Here is a 15237-nt window from a genome sequence, read left to right on the forward strand (position 1 = left end):
TCACCATTCCTTTCATCCCTCTCTTCATGGGACTACATGAGGATTTCTTTTGTTTGCTACTGATAGCATTGGATGAAGGTACCACATCTAGGGACTTTGTCAAGCTTGTTTGACTCCATTCCTTGATGAGTGATATACCACTGGCTGCAGGAACCTAACAAAATGTTCACTCTGTCCTCAGTGCATTGTCCAAGGTGGTTTTCAAAAGCCTGACTGTCCTATGCTGTATCTCTGCTAATATGGATTGATCCCCTACTATAAGGCTGTGTTGTTTGTGCCTGTTTTTTCAACACAAGCTGCAGCTGGTGCCCTTCTTCCACCTCTTTCTTCATCAGCCATCACAATGGTGTTTTCATAAACCTCCATAGTTTTTAGTTGCTTGTCTTTGGCACCCTCCTGTTCTGCACTGACTTTGCAGCACTTGCAGAAGCCGCAGCAGTGTTTCCCACAGAAGGAGAGCGAAGACATAATTATATTGTCCCAGGGCTCTAGGGAGTGCAGCCAGATGGGTAGGAAATCCCAATTTTGAAGCTTCTCAGGCAGTGAATGTGGTCGCTTCGACTGCATAACATTAATTACAATCACAGCAATAAAAAGAGCAAACAGGGGAAGGCAAACACCCAAAAGGACTGGCCAACCTGCCAGTGACAGACCAAATACAAACAAAGGCAAAAGAAAGAAGCAGACGAGAAGATAAAATATAGCAAACCATCTGTACTTGGCTGTTATGTTTCCCAAAGTCTTGCACATGCGGATTGGCAGCCGGGTAAAAGGTAGCGGGTAAAACAGAATAATCCCAGAGATATTGAAGAAAAAGTGGCACAAGGCAATCTGAAAGCAAAAACATTTGAGAAGTTCATTAGCTAAAATCCCTTTGAATTTTCCTACCCACGAGAGAATAACTTCCAGTGGCACTAAGATTGCATAGTTTCCCTTCCTTTGCTCTGCACTGTTTTTTCTTGTCTTTCATGCTATTTCACTAGCACAAAGCAAGGACTCGGTAATACCTCACACATTGTAAAGATCGCTGCCTACAAAGAGGGGACAGCATTTGGACACAAGGCAAGCCTAGAGAGGATGGCATATCTCCCTGCAGAAGCAGAAGTCTTAAAATGCAGCTTTCAACTGCAAGAACTGGAGTCCATCAGAAATAAAGCTGACAAAACAAACAGCTACCAGGAAACAGTCCTGTTGTTAGTAAGACATGAGGACCACATGAGAACTGTTCATTGTTGGGTTCTGCATCCATAAGTTTTCAGTGAAAAGATGGGAAGGGTAAATCAGATATTGCATACAGGCTCTTGAGAAATTGTTAATGGTACAAACTTGGATTTTACAAAAATTAGCTAAAAGTTTATAAGATACTGAGGAGATCCCTGGAACGTGACTTTGTCTGGGTCTTTTATAATCATATGATTCACATATTTCAAAATTGTTTTTTAAAAAATTATCATGAAGAGACACCTTGCTAAAGCTTGCAGAAGTTGCTTAGACAGCATAAGCATACACTGAACAAAACGGTACATTCCCCGCCCACCTTATCTTATACTCATTGTACAACTGTTATCAGACTAAAGTAAATATGAAAGTACAGGAATTTATTTTTAAAGTACGTTATAAAGATATCAAGTTATCATGAAATCTGAGCTTGATCGAGATAGTATCTTCTCATGATTACACCTGTTCTATCATGCCTATGGACAACAAAACGAATTCTGTAATTTTCTTGATTTATTGTTGCTAGTAAATTCATCCTATTCACAAAGGAAACTTCATTATATTTTCACTCTTTGATGTAGAGGGTTCATTCAAATGTTATCTGCTGCCTGGAATGTTCTTTACCGAGTGGTAAATGGGAGTCCAAAGCCGGGCTCCCTACTTTCCAAATAGTCTGAGGTAACAAGGAATTCAATAAAACCCACTCAGGTTAGATTTACAATGAGAAAATGGATGCCATGATGCTCACTGCAACCTCAGGTAGGTAGACAGCTTGCCATCTTAAGGGTTGTACAGCCTTCACTTAGGTTACAGGAGTCCCTGTACACTGCACGAACACAGTTGGGGTCCTGAGGAGGGAACTTACAGAAATTAGTAACCCTCATAGGCAACTACCTAAGAGGGCTGTCAGAGATGAGGGCACTGAATTCCAAGCTGCACAGACCCCACGCTCAGGGGTCAAGTGGCCCACCCTGTCTCAGTTCTGAATTAATTCATTTGGATCAAGCACAGTTTATGAAAGCAAGATTTTACTATATATTGACAGTCTGGGCATGTTAATGCAAGCATTTTCTTCTAGCAGTTGAAATGAATGAGCTGTCATTAACAGCACACACAAAATCAGGCACGACATCTGTGGCATATTTGCATCAGAGCCAGTTTTGTCAGGTTTTTCTTCAGAAAAGTAGCAACTTCTAAATGAACTCAAGGAAGTATTGGTTTATACTGACCTGTAATGAATATTTTAATGTACTCCCTGGACTTGCTAAAGCTGCAAGTATAGCTGTTGTGGTTGTGCCAATGTTAGCTCCTAAGGTAAGGGGATAAGAGCGCTCAATGCTTATAACACCAATGCCTAGGAGAAAAGAAACAGGATTGTGTGGTTTCAGAATGATGAAGAAGGTAAAACATGGGGATAAAGAATACAGTAATGACAACTTACCGACAAGGGGTGTAATAGCAGATGTGAAAACAGAACTACTTTGGACAACGAAAGTCATACCAGCCCCTGCAAGCATAGCCAGGTATCCAGCTAGCCAAGTAAAAGGAAATGGGAAGTCTAAAAAAATAGAGGGAGAACATTGTCTTTAGCATAACAGAATGCTCTATGTAACAGTAATACAGCAAGGAAAAGCGTTTCTAATGCAGATGTATTGGTTGCATATTGTCTCTTAAATGATGATTTTGCGTCAGAGTTAGTTCTACTGCTCTAATTTACCCTGTTTGCTGTACTCCATCTCCAGCCTTCTGCCACTGGGTGTACTTTGAGATGAATACTAGACTAGGTAGGCATTTGTCCTTACCCAGGGTAGCATTTATGTTGTAATATAATTAGGTACCAGAAATGTCTCCACAGAGGTCAACACTAAACATTCTAGGTGTCTTGACTGCCTTGGTTTAAGCCGTCAGGCACCCACTACATGGGTCAGATCTTCAGAAAGCTCTGAAGACCATCCTGAGAAATTTGGGTTGTTTGTTCTAGCTAGTTTGAAGCAGATCACTTAAAAATTCACTTGTTAACTCTTGTAAAGAAAAGTTAATCACATTGATTAGTGAAACTAGGTACAATGGTCACCTGTAGTCTGCAGATATATGATTGAGCCAAGAAGTGAGGACTTAATTGGGAAGACACAAAAGAACACAGAGTAGGTCACAAATGAACAGTAACTGGCAGCTGATTACTTTCAATCCCTTGTTTTTGATTCAGGCAGTGTTCTTTGTCCAGGGGAAGAGAAAACAGCATGGGGACCACTTTGTTGCCTTCCCCATTTCTGTGAACCCTCTCTTCAACCACAACCATAAACATGCCAGGACTGCTTTTCTCTGCTACAGGTTCTAACCTCTCCATTGAAGGGAAGACGATGAAAAAGCAGCGAAGTGGAAAAAACCCACCACATTTGCACTCAATGGATCCAAGCTGAAAAACACCCGGAGAACACAGAGAAAGACAGAAAGCACCACTATTCAGGGCTGCCTTATCCTATTGAAGAGAGGGTTAAGGTGAAACAGGGCAAGCAAAGGGAATGAGATCATTAATCACTGCAAACTTTTTTCTCAACTTACTCTAGAAGAAACATGCAGGCTCTGTGCCAGAGCAGGCAATCATGATCTCAGCACTTCAGCACTATCTTTTGAAGATGGGAACATTACATTTCTAGCAGCTAATGATTATACATCAAGAAACAGAGTCTGGACTTTGGTATCTGTGGCTGTTAATCCGCCGCAGTTCTCAAGCAAGCTGTTCACAAATAGATTTTTAAAAGAAGGAAAATAACATGCTAAAAAAAATGGGGGGGGGGGAGGAGGGGGTGGCAGGGGGAAGGAAATTCGGTTTAATACTGTTTTCTTTAGACTATTCTGTAATACCTGCCAGAAAAAAGAGATATCAATAAATGTGCTCAGTGTCCTTGTCATTCCTGAACATAATCTTCAGGAAAAGCAGACAATTACCAGTGTTGATTGTCTTCTTGATAACGCTCGCCACTTGTCCTTTAAGCACAGAGTTTAATAGCTTAACGATCATCACCAAACAGGAGCAGAGAACAAGCAGGGACAAACCCAGAAGGATGAGACCGATGGCAAGATCAGGCAGGTTTGCCTCTGCAAAGAGATGCCGGCCTGAAAAAGAAAAGTAAAATTATTTGGCCTGGCCACATTTTTGCTTTTGATCCCAAGCCCCACTCTGGTTTTCACACATGCCCCTAAGAAAATGGGGCCAAAGCACACACAGCTTGAGGGGGTGATGCAAAGAGTGAAAACAACATCTCCCTTGCTCCACAAAAGCCATGCCTGAGAGGGGTTCATGTATGGACAACTTACAAAATACCCAGTGGACACTCCTGAAGGGCATGCAGGAGCTGGGTGACAAGGAAGTGCAAGGGAGAGGAATACAACAGCATGAGAAAATTTTGGTGTGCTCTGAGCCAGATGGTGCACTGGCTTTTCCCAGAGGTGGCTGTGTGCCTGAGAAGGGCTGTTGAAAGTCCTGAAGGGCATGCATAGGGATGGAGATATACAAGCAACCATTACAGAAGAGTAACTGTAGCTCCAAGTCACCTGAACAGCGAGGGTGACATGATACTGAAGACCTCGATTACTGATATCAGGGATCATGGAAAGAGATCCATTTGCAGCCAGATATCCTGATGATGCTGGTAACTCCAGCTGTGTAGCTGTAACAGAGCACAGGCTGCTCTGGCTGCACCAGCTGCACCTTCAGCAGTACCTTGTGTCCATATACAGGCGAGTGCCTCTCAATGTATCTCTGAAGTAGTATGTCAACACCACTAGAAAGCTATATACATTTGTAAAGATATTACTGAAGGAGAAACAGTTCTGCTACTTACATTTACTGATATATTCTGTTTCAGTTACATTCTTCATGGTCCACGTCTCATTTCCTTCAGTCCAGCAAAGGTTAGGAAATGTGCAGTTTTCTGAAGGTGGAATTGTGATGTTCTGCAGTGTCTAAAGATTGCCAGACAAAGCAGATAGTTCAGTCACCTATGACCTTTCATTAAGAGCTCATGCAAAGTTCTAGGTTTTTACTACAACCGAGCATTCATCAACTAAAGGCAGATTTGTGAGCTGGAGTGTGAGCTGGCACCACATTCATGATAAGGCAAAATTTTTTGCATTCTTAAAATAACTGGTTGTGCTGTTCCCCAAGTCAATCAATACCACATTGAGAGATTAAAATATCCCCCAAACTTTCTACATTGTAACAACCACAGCACCAAGTCATCAGTAGTAGCTAAGAACCTTAACTACTGATGTCAAGGTTTGTAGATTGACATTCATGTCTGGCTGCAGCTGGGGAAAAGTGGCATTCCTTCTCCAGCCAGTGCCACAGCTTCTGTGGGTCAAAGAAAGACCTCTTTACTGTCATCTTGACTGCAATTAATGGTCTGGTGAGTACTGCAAAGGACTGTGATTCAGAATACTACAATACTAGTGCAGCCTCTGTTGCTGGATGAGCACAAGCTGCTCACACTGCCATTCTGTGCCTCAGTTTTCCTGTCTGTGGAAATAGAAGTGCTGTTACTACTTTACTTTTTAAAGCTCAAATGCTATCTAAGAGCTCATTACTAGCACTATGATCAGAATTAGTATTACTGAGCTGAACCTGAACAAAACCTTCCTTACAAGAGCTCCTAGCCCAGACATATTGCAGTCTGATGCTAGGTCCGTAAGTCCTTATGCAGATTAAGGAAGAGTTTGCTGACTGAACACTTCCCATGTAGTTGCTTGTCTTCGGAGAGCTGGGGGACTGTAGGACTCAGAGGCTCAGAACTCACTAAGAGTTAGGCTGTGCCTGCCCAGGCAATGCGGCAAAGGGGTAGACAAGTGTGGGCTGGGGCCCCTGAAAGCAGTACAGCTGCCCTAGCATCATGGCTCCCCTGAGACAAAATACTCAGCTCCTCAGCAGCGTAACCTGAGCAGCATTTCATGTTAGCATAGCTCTGCTCCTGGCGCTGTCATCTCCCTCGCTAGCATTGCACAGGCCATCCAGACTGTCATTTGACAGGAGCTGGGCTCCTCTAAAAATCCTTAATTTTAACCTCTGCTCTGTGTCCTTAAGTATCTTCTGCCTCAGGACTTCAGGAATTACTTTTCTATACATACCAGCAAGTAGCATAGTCTAATTAAAGATCCAAGCGATATTTAATGCTCTAATTGTTAGTTAGCTGAACAATGCAAACCACTCAGCTCCATAGTTTACCAAAATACTCAGTGGTGTCGATCTGGGCAACAGATTCCTTCAAGCTGCAGTGTTGCTTGGGTGAAGAGCAATGGGACATAGCCCCACAGAAGCTTTCTCCGAGGGCAGTTTTCCATCAAAGCTGCAAATAACCAGCTCCCACCACATCACCCTAATACATATAAGACTAAAGCTGGTTAGATCAATAGATACACGGTGGGCAAAAAGATATTTTCTTTGGCCTATATTGCAGATTTTTTCTTCTTTTAGGGAGTCGCTAGAAGTATCAGAGTTTAAAGGCATTTGGATGCGAAAGCAGTAAAAGGGTCCAAACCACCAGTTCTGATAAGCAAGGGCCTGCATGGTATCAAAAGCAACCAGGCCAAGCTTACCACTGCTATGACATCTTTGCTTTAAGTGGAGCAAACAGTACATTAAATTGTTTTCATTCTTTTTCTGTTGCAAAACAAAATACTCATTTAAAAATCTGATTTCACAATCCTGTGACAAGGAGTGTCAGCTACAGATAAGTAATATATTTCCTGAGGAACCTGACAATGAATTTAGGGCGATACTCACCACATTGGTTTCAGTTACACACCAAACCTTTACCAGGCTTTTGTTTTTTGCTGATTCATCATTTGTAGCAATTGCATTTATTACTGATTTATCAAGCTTGAAAACAAAAAAGAAGGAAAAAAAAGCAGCATTATTTCAACTTGCATCACACACTTCTGTTCAGCTCTACTGAAATAACTCCCTTTGAAAGCTCAACCACATAAAGTCTGCATGACCGTCTCTAATGCTAGAGCTGCCGCTCAACAGGTAGGAGGGGGTTTACTCCCAGAAAAAGGTACAACTCTACGCACAGAAACACTGTGTCTCTTTCTCCCCAAATCATCCACCACTTCATCTCACCCTTTCTGTTTAAACATCTACACTGACACAGCTGCCTAAATGCATTTACTGCCATTTTAGGAGCTGTGCGCACCCCCCCCCCCCCCCCCCCCGGCCTCCAGCTGTCCCTCTAGATGTGTGCAAGTTTCCCGTAATTTCAGTGTCATCTCTTTAGGTCTTTATGCAGACCTTCTGGTTGTGCTGGGTTGTCTCAGCTAGTACTTCTGTCAATATCTAGGCAACAGGCTGCCATTCCATCCATCCCATGTGGCTGTATTTATCCTCACCTGCCTTCCCAGTCCTCCTAGCTAGGTCTATCATCATTAAGGTGAAATGCAGGGGAAGTAGAAACAGGAAATACAGAGCTGGGGCTTTATGAAATGTGAATAAAAAGAAGAATCCATCTGCTAATGAGCTTTACCCCGAGGATGCAGAGAAGTGAGTGGGAGACCCCCCATACTCAGAGCATTTGGATCAGATGTGACTGAACCAAGTAAGCAGCTTCCTTGAAGACAGAAAGAGCTTACCTCAATGATGAGCTTTGTAAAAGGGTCTGTGATAACTTTTAGTAGCTCAGGGGCATCCTCACCACTTTCAAGATGAAAGGACTCAACTATAGCACTGGTGAGATGGTAAAGATAGCCAGAAACAACTTCAATGGGCAACAGCGCAAACACAGCAAGCCAGTTAAAGAAATCATGGATTGTTGCCCCAGCAAAGGCCCTGTGAGAAGAAATTAAAAAAACAGAGATGCTTTTAATTAAACAACACATACATAACATCAGTTACATATGAAATCACAGAAGCGGGGATGAAGCCCATTTCAAGATGGCTACTTTGCTATAGAGCACTGAGTTGTCTCCACATCGTTGACTGAGTGAAAGAGCCAGTCAGGTCAGTGAAACAAGGCAAACTAGAAAAGACAAAAGCGATGCTTAACAGGAGGCTCCCAAGAGTACTTGTCTGAAGAAAGAAGTGCCTGTACAGCCTACATTTGTTTTGCCTCTGACCTATTTTTGGTACGTTTTTAATCCTCAGCAAGGCACTGCCTCTGGGATCTGTTCCCCCTGACTCGTGGTGGAAGATGGCTCTTTGCAACTGTCTCACAAGTTCTTGCAAACTGTTGCTGTACAGCTCCCTTCCAGCTTCTCTTCCACAGCCTGAGGAGCCACAAGTCTTTGCTCATAAGCTTTGACTGAGTGTATTTCATACATCTGGTATGCCATAAACGACAAGGTACCAAAGTCTCATATCCCTCCCAGGTTTACTGCCCATCTCCAGTAAGCCATGATGTCTCTCAGTGATAATGTCAAGTGGCAGTCTAAAAGTTATCACATTTGACAGCCAGAACACTTCATTTCTCTACAGTTACCAGCTCTTACTGGTAGACTTAAAAAACCTTCCACATTTAGGTCTCTTTTAAGGAGAGTAGACCAAAACAGTGTAATATTAACTTCTTATACAGCCCTTCCATAATCCAGAGGTAACCAAAGGTGGGTCCAGTTGAAAATTTAACCTTGTGCAAGATACAGTTATAAATGGTGGATTCTTACAAAAACACAAAGCTTTTAAAGGAACCCAATATGCTTTTCTTCAACTATATGAAGCCATATATCTAGACAGCATTGTACTTTGGCCATGGTCATGCTTGTGCCTTTCCTAACTAGGCATTCAAATTTTGGTCAATAGAAAGGTTGAATGGCTGTAGTAGTGATAAGGAATATAGCAGAAAACCTACAATGAAGGAAGAAAAGCAACTTCTCAGATCTAGTGTTTAAGTACAATACCTTCTAAATTCATTCCTGTCCCCGGCTTGCATGAGTGCCACAATAGTATTTGTAACTGAGGTGCCAATATTTGCCCCCATTATGATAGGAATAGCTGATCGAACAGTCAGCACTAGAAAGCAGAAAAGCAAGCATTGAATAAAAAAGTCAGATCGTCAGCAAGCTCTTTGTTCCAATGAAAATTAACATCTATTAATGTCACTGGAATCCTGACTTCACTTGATGTCACTGGGATTAGGTGCTCCAATCCAGATATGTTTGCTTTAATCAAGACCCTGGGAACTTGATACTCCCGTAGTCCTGTGATCCCCACTGAAACTGCAGCCCATGGTTAGGCTTTTTCACCACGTCTTAGAAAGCCAGAGTAAGATAAAGTATCTTGTTTCCCTGGCATTTTCCTACTTAGTGCAGAATTTTGAAATGATGCCACAGAAATAAATGGAGTTCAGTAACTGACTAACATGAGAAAAGTATGCAGATACTTACAAAATTAATGCATTCAATGCCAAGGCTTCCAATGATTTTCACTGCAGTTGTGGCCTTACTAGTACCACTACGCTACTATTATTATTATTTAAAATTTTATTTTGTATTAGGACAACAACTGTGAAAATCATTTCCTGCAGTTTCTACTCTTATACCCAAAGCTTCTACAACTTGAACACAGGTGGGAATGTTTGCACCCCAGACCAAGGTTTATGAGTGATCTCCAGAAAGATACTGTAAGCAGACTTACATGTGGAGGACACCATGCTGACCACAATGGATGAAGAAGTGCTGGAGCTCTGGACCATAACAGTCACCAGAACTCCAATCACTAATCCCGCAACAGGATTAGACAGCACTGAATCATCTTGAAAAATGTCCCCCGCTGCTTTACCTACAAAAAACATATCCTCAGAGTAAGGGAAGTGCAAGGTAAAGTCCGTAGGAATTATCAGAGAGTTTAATTAAAGATCATTCAACCATTTAATTGATACATATATAACCATGCATGCCAGCCAAGAAATGTACAAAATGATGTAGCCCAGGGATCCGAATTCAGGTACTGAACTCTGAGCTTCTCAGTTATTAGAGAATATTTTGTATTCTCTCATTTCAGTGACTGAATAAGCTCTACTGACCTCTGCAGAGAACCATGTAAAACCACAGCCATCAAAGTAAAGACTATAGGAAAAAAACCACACATGCATAGATTTAAATGCTATTACTGCCTTGATATTTTTGGCTACTGCGTCAAGGAAAACTATTTTAATAATCCTGAGTAATTCTGTTTATGCAGCTTTCTGTGCTGCAAATAATCCAAAATACCTCCACAGAAACTCATACGTTTCTCTGATAAACACTTCTGAATCCAACAGCAGAATTCAACCCTTGGAGATAGGTAAATGTAAAAAATATATTTCAATAGTTTTCATCTTTGAAGGACTTGGGGGACATTTCAGTGTTGGATGCTTTGATCAAGAGTAGTTTTCATATTTCGCCTTGTTGAAATGTCTTTCACATGGGACAGATTTATGCACAGATGTATTTGTTTAAACTGTCACTAAAGTAAGAGGAACCTGCTAAGGAATCAGGGCCAATAATCCCTACATCAACAGCTCTTTGGAATTTGAGAAACAAAGGCTCTTTCAAACAAATGATGGTCAGTCTTTGCTCAGAGCTACTTCCTTCTGAATCTATATCTCAACACATAAATCTATGGAGAATGTTCTTGAAGAGTGATACTTGTAATTTAGTCACTGGGATGAAATTTACTGCCTTATTCATAGTATGTCCTTGATATTTTAGACATTTCCATACCTCCTACCAGTTGAAATGCAGAGCTCAGTACATCCAGAGAACACACGAACAAGTAGAGTAATCCAAGTAGCATAATAAACTTCCCTATCCCATAGAGTACACGAATGATTTTTCCTTTTCTATCCAGTTCTGAAAAAAAATACAATATATATAAAAGACTTGCTTGATGTATCTGGTGTTCTCTCTGGAACAGTCTAGCGCACAAGCAGAGACTACAGAGTCAAAGACAGTGCGGTAACCCCAGTGTGTGATTAAATCTGAAAGAATGTTCTTAATCAAATTTTAACTGCAGAAGCAGGTAGTTCGTTTACCTAGTTTTACCATGTAAAAGCTTTTGGTATATGATAAAAACCTTATGAAGTCTGAGATTGACCCTCAGTTTTATACAGTCACCCTGTTGAGTAAAGAAAGACCAATGGGAGCCTGGACATAAAACCATATTAGTATTGGATTGTTTTCCATATATCTCCTTGTGTTTTAAGGAGGGTAAGTAAGCAGAATGATTCTTCTTAACTGACTGAGTTCATGCTGGGGAAGGTGAGACAGAGTGTAAGGCCTACATCTGAAAATTCCTTAAATCTTAAAATTCAGTTCTGCAGCAAACATAATTTCAGAAAAATAACCAAGGCAAAGAGAGCAGAAATGATAGAAAAAATAAATAGAGGTAACTTATTTATTGAGAAATGGCTACCTGACCACTTGACCCCAGTGTCCTGCAGTTCTGGCAGAGCCCATGGGTCATCTTCTTCCGGCCTTGTCTCATCTATCAAGGCTATTGTGGAAAATGCAGGTTGAATTTCCCCTTTATTTCCAAGTGAAGCCACGTTGCCTGATGAAACAAAACATTTAAAAAATGGTTTAATTACTGTCCGTCTTCTCCAAGAAGCCCCAAAACGTATATATCTCTGTAACTCACAGGTAAGCACACATTACCTTTGTGATTTTCTCCTTCTTTCCCAGACATGTTCTGATTTTGTTTGGAAGAGTCTCCAATATAGTTATTGGTTTCAGGCTTTTCTACCTCAGGCCAGGGAGCCATGATCTGTGACTAACAAAGCAGTGATGATTAAAATGTGCACGTAGTCAAAATATTCAACTTACAACAGGGTATGTGAGAAATACGGTTAAATTTAAGAGCAAAAAAGATGGAAATGAAATGGAAGCAATTTGTCCTTGAACACAGCTTTTTACTAATCTTCATGAATTATTCCTTTATTTGTGAAATGGATTTCTCAAATTTTTTTTAAATCACACAGTTGTTTTATATGTGCAATGTACACAATCAAAAAAATTATTTCCATTTCATACTTGTAATTTTTTTCACTTTTAACTGTCATGAAGCAAAGATTCCTCTGCTTTTCAAACCTTAGGCATTTCTTTTCTTTAACTCATTTTATCTCCTTTCAGCTTTTGCTGAAAGTCAGAGGACTGTTACTTTCTTCCACCTTCTGGATTTAACTGACTGCCTTTACCAAACTGGTAATTCAATATACAGACCTTAGCAAAGAAAGTTCTTTCCTAAAGCATTGCCTAGTTTGGGGCACATTTGTTAAACACAGTCTTCTTGTTGCTTTTACTGGTTCATTCACGTGGAAACACGGAGGGCAACATGACCCTGGGCAAGGTGGAGGAAGACCCCAGAGTTTCAAGCTCCAGAGTGATGCTTGCTGAACAACTGAACAAGAGTTTAATTAGACAGCCGTGGCCATTTACAGGTCTATATTTGCCTGTAACTCACAGCTGATGCTGCAAGTGAAGCTGAGTTAGTGGCAGCAAGGTCAGGCTCACCCATCTCATGTAGGCTCTCTCTCTGAACCTTTTCCTTCCTGACCCCTTTTGAGCACATTTGACACTCATTGTAATATTAACTTTAAAAGTACACATGGCCTTATCCTGCAGGCACATGTACAAGCACATGTGACAGACCTAGCCCAGGCATAAGAGGAGGAGGTAGCTGTTCCTTGAACCAAAATCTGAAGAGTCCTTCTTATTTACTTCACCAATATCAGAAGCCAGTGGGACGGACATGAAAGAGGGGGATGGTTACTATGGGGAGCTGAGGCAACATATGATAATACTTCTACTGTTCCAGGCTTGTAAGGTTCTTAGTTAACTCAGCCAGCATGGAAAGGATGGGAGAATTGAACCCTACCCAGAAAGGCTTCACCTGTGGGTCTATCTCTTCCACCCTCTCTGCCACATGAGTTGGTCAGTGCTGAGGGCAAAGCTGCCCGGCAGCCGCCACATCTGGCACCCACGTGGCTGGAACATCGTTGAGCAGATTTGCCTGCAATGCTCCTCAGAAACAGGGCACCTGCACCCAGCCTCCAAAAGTCAGTGTCAGAGTTGGTATCATGCTCCCATAAACAAGGTTCACCTGCATTTAGCAGCCACTCTAAGGGAGTATAATTAATCATTCATTTAATCATAATCCTTTATGTAGCTGATGGTGAAAATATTTTGTCCCTGCCCATGTCAATAAGCCACACATTCTCCTCCTTTAGCTGGGAAGGAAATGTCAGAGACAAAATGCCTCGTATCTTACTGTATTGTTTTCTGGCACTCCATAAAGAAAAGAGCATCTCCTCTTCCACATTAGCAGGAAAAATTATTCTACAATTCAATTAGCATAGGCTTTTACACATTTTTTATCTGTGGCATAAGATCCAGAGCAGCTCCCAAGGTACACAAAGAAAGATCTCAGAACAGATGGAAGAAAATCACTCTTGCTTGTTTCAACAAGGGTTTCCATTTGCTTGGAGCAAATTCGCCCCCATGCCAGAACAACCTCCAAGCCCCACCCAGGCCGAAACACCTCAGTCTTGTTAAACGAGTTTCATTTATACATGATCAGCACTTAAAGAGCTCTAAAAAACAATAACTGCTCAGCAGAAGTGCTTCTTAAGTGAAATGCAATCATGAAAATGCTACGGAAATTCAGATGTGAAGTTGCATTGACAACAGATTCCCACCATGGAGAGACTCAGAATATGCTGGGCACCACCAACCCCAGAGATGCCATCAGTACTTTTACAGCTCTTCTGCTATACTCAGCATGGAAATGAAGGATCCAGTCTGCATGATTACTGTATGGAAACTGAGCTGATACATTCACTGGAGAAACTGGAGCTTGAAAACTTCAGCAGAAAAACAGCTTCTATGGCTCCCAAATAAACTCTCCCCATTCAAGAATTCAGCAAGGAATTTTTTGCTAATAAGCATCTCCCATGTTCCTGAGGTGCTCAGGATCCCACAGGTACGTCATGTATTATTGTTGGTTTTGCTTTATGTCATTAAATATCATAGAATAAGAGTTGACCACCTCTGTGGAGGAAGTTTTATAATAGGTATGTACATAAAATTATTCATGTGAGCCCTAGTCAACCTCTGATTTGGGAAGGCAGACTTGAATACTGGAGTTCTTTACAGTATTTGCCTTGTGCATTTCGGTTTGTAAAGGTATTACTAGAACAGCCCATTCTATGTGATTGGTATCAAGGACTGATGAAAGTAGAACCATCTAGATCCTTGAAGTGCTACTAAAGCTGTCAGCTTTCTCCAGATACCAACTCTTGTTAGGAGGAACAGCTGAGGAGATAATTTACAGCCACTTGATACTCTGTTTGATAGAGTCCTGGCCACAGCTACTTACTGTTAATTAATCACCATGCTACAAGGATAATCTACATTCTGCAGTTTTCCCTTCAAAGAATTCTTCCTTGGCGCAAATACAGACATTAACACAGTGAGAAAATACTCAGAAGAATATCTGGGTGCTGCGAAGGAGCAGAGCAGTGGGGCAACAGAGCTAACTGCACCATGCCCTGGCAGCTCATATGCACCTTTGGAAAGGCTGACATCAGGCACGGTATAAAAGATGAGCATCACTGACGCAATATACAAATGACAATGAAAACCCTAATAGTGGTTTACTTTTGAACACCAAAGACACAACTACACAGCGAAGGAACACGTTAGAGAACGGGAAGAGGATGAGCTGGTGACAATGCACACCGCAACAAAGAGCTACGTTCAGCTGGATGCACCGGTCCAGGTCCAAAGTCAGGATAGCCACAATTGCTGCAGGAGGTGCCTGGAGTGATGAGCTCTGCCCATCCCCATGCCAGCCCGGGTGTCTCAGCGCCACGTGTCCAGTTGCTGCCTTAGCTGCCAGGACGCCGGCCAGGATGCCTGCACCCAGGGTGTAGTCATGGGGCTCACGTCCGGATAAGCATTGGCACTTTGGGTATCCACCTGTTGGGAGCTGTGCTGAAATGGAAGCCGATTTCCTCCTGAAAGTGGCAGGTCAAAATATGCTATGCATATTGCAAA

At 41.8% G+C, this 15237-nt stretch overlaps 1 protein-coding gene across 1 annotated transcript; it reads right to left on the reverse strand.

The window, feature by feature from the left end:
- Positions 1-255: 255 nt before the first annotated feature.
- Positions 256-11944, reverse strand: SLC34A2 (solute carrier family 34 member 2). Its single transcript, XM_009958672.2, has 12 exons — positions 11839-11944; positions 11597-11734; positions 10906-11034; positions 9839-9982; positions 9103-9214; positions 7843-8038; positions 6998-7093; positions 5064-5184; positions 4168-4335; positions 2660-2776; positions 2448-2572; positions 256-831 (listed from the first exon to the last, which is right to left on the reverse strand). Exons 1-12 carry the CDS (start codon positions 11942-11944, stop codon positions 256-258), a joined length of 2028 nt encoding a protein of 675 aa, XP_009956974.2.
- Between the last annotated feature and the right edge of the window lie 3293 nt (positions 11945-15237).

The sequence above is a fragment of the Leptosomus discolor genome, chromosome 4, assembly GCF_034619465.1.
Source record: "Leptosomus discolor isolate bLepDis1 chromosome 4, bLepDis1.hap2, whole genome shotgun sequence".
Classification (NCBI taxonomy): domain Eukaryota; kingdom Metazoa; phylum Chordata; class Aves; order Leptosomiformes; family Leptosomidae; genus Leptosomus; species Leptosomus discolor.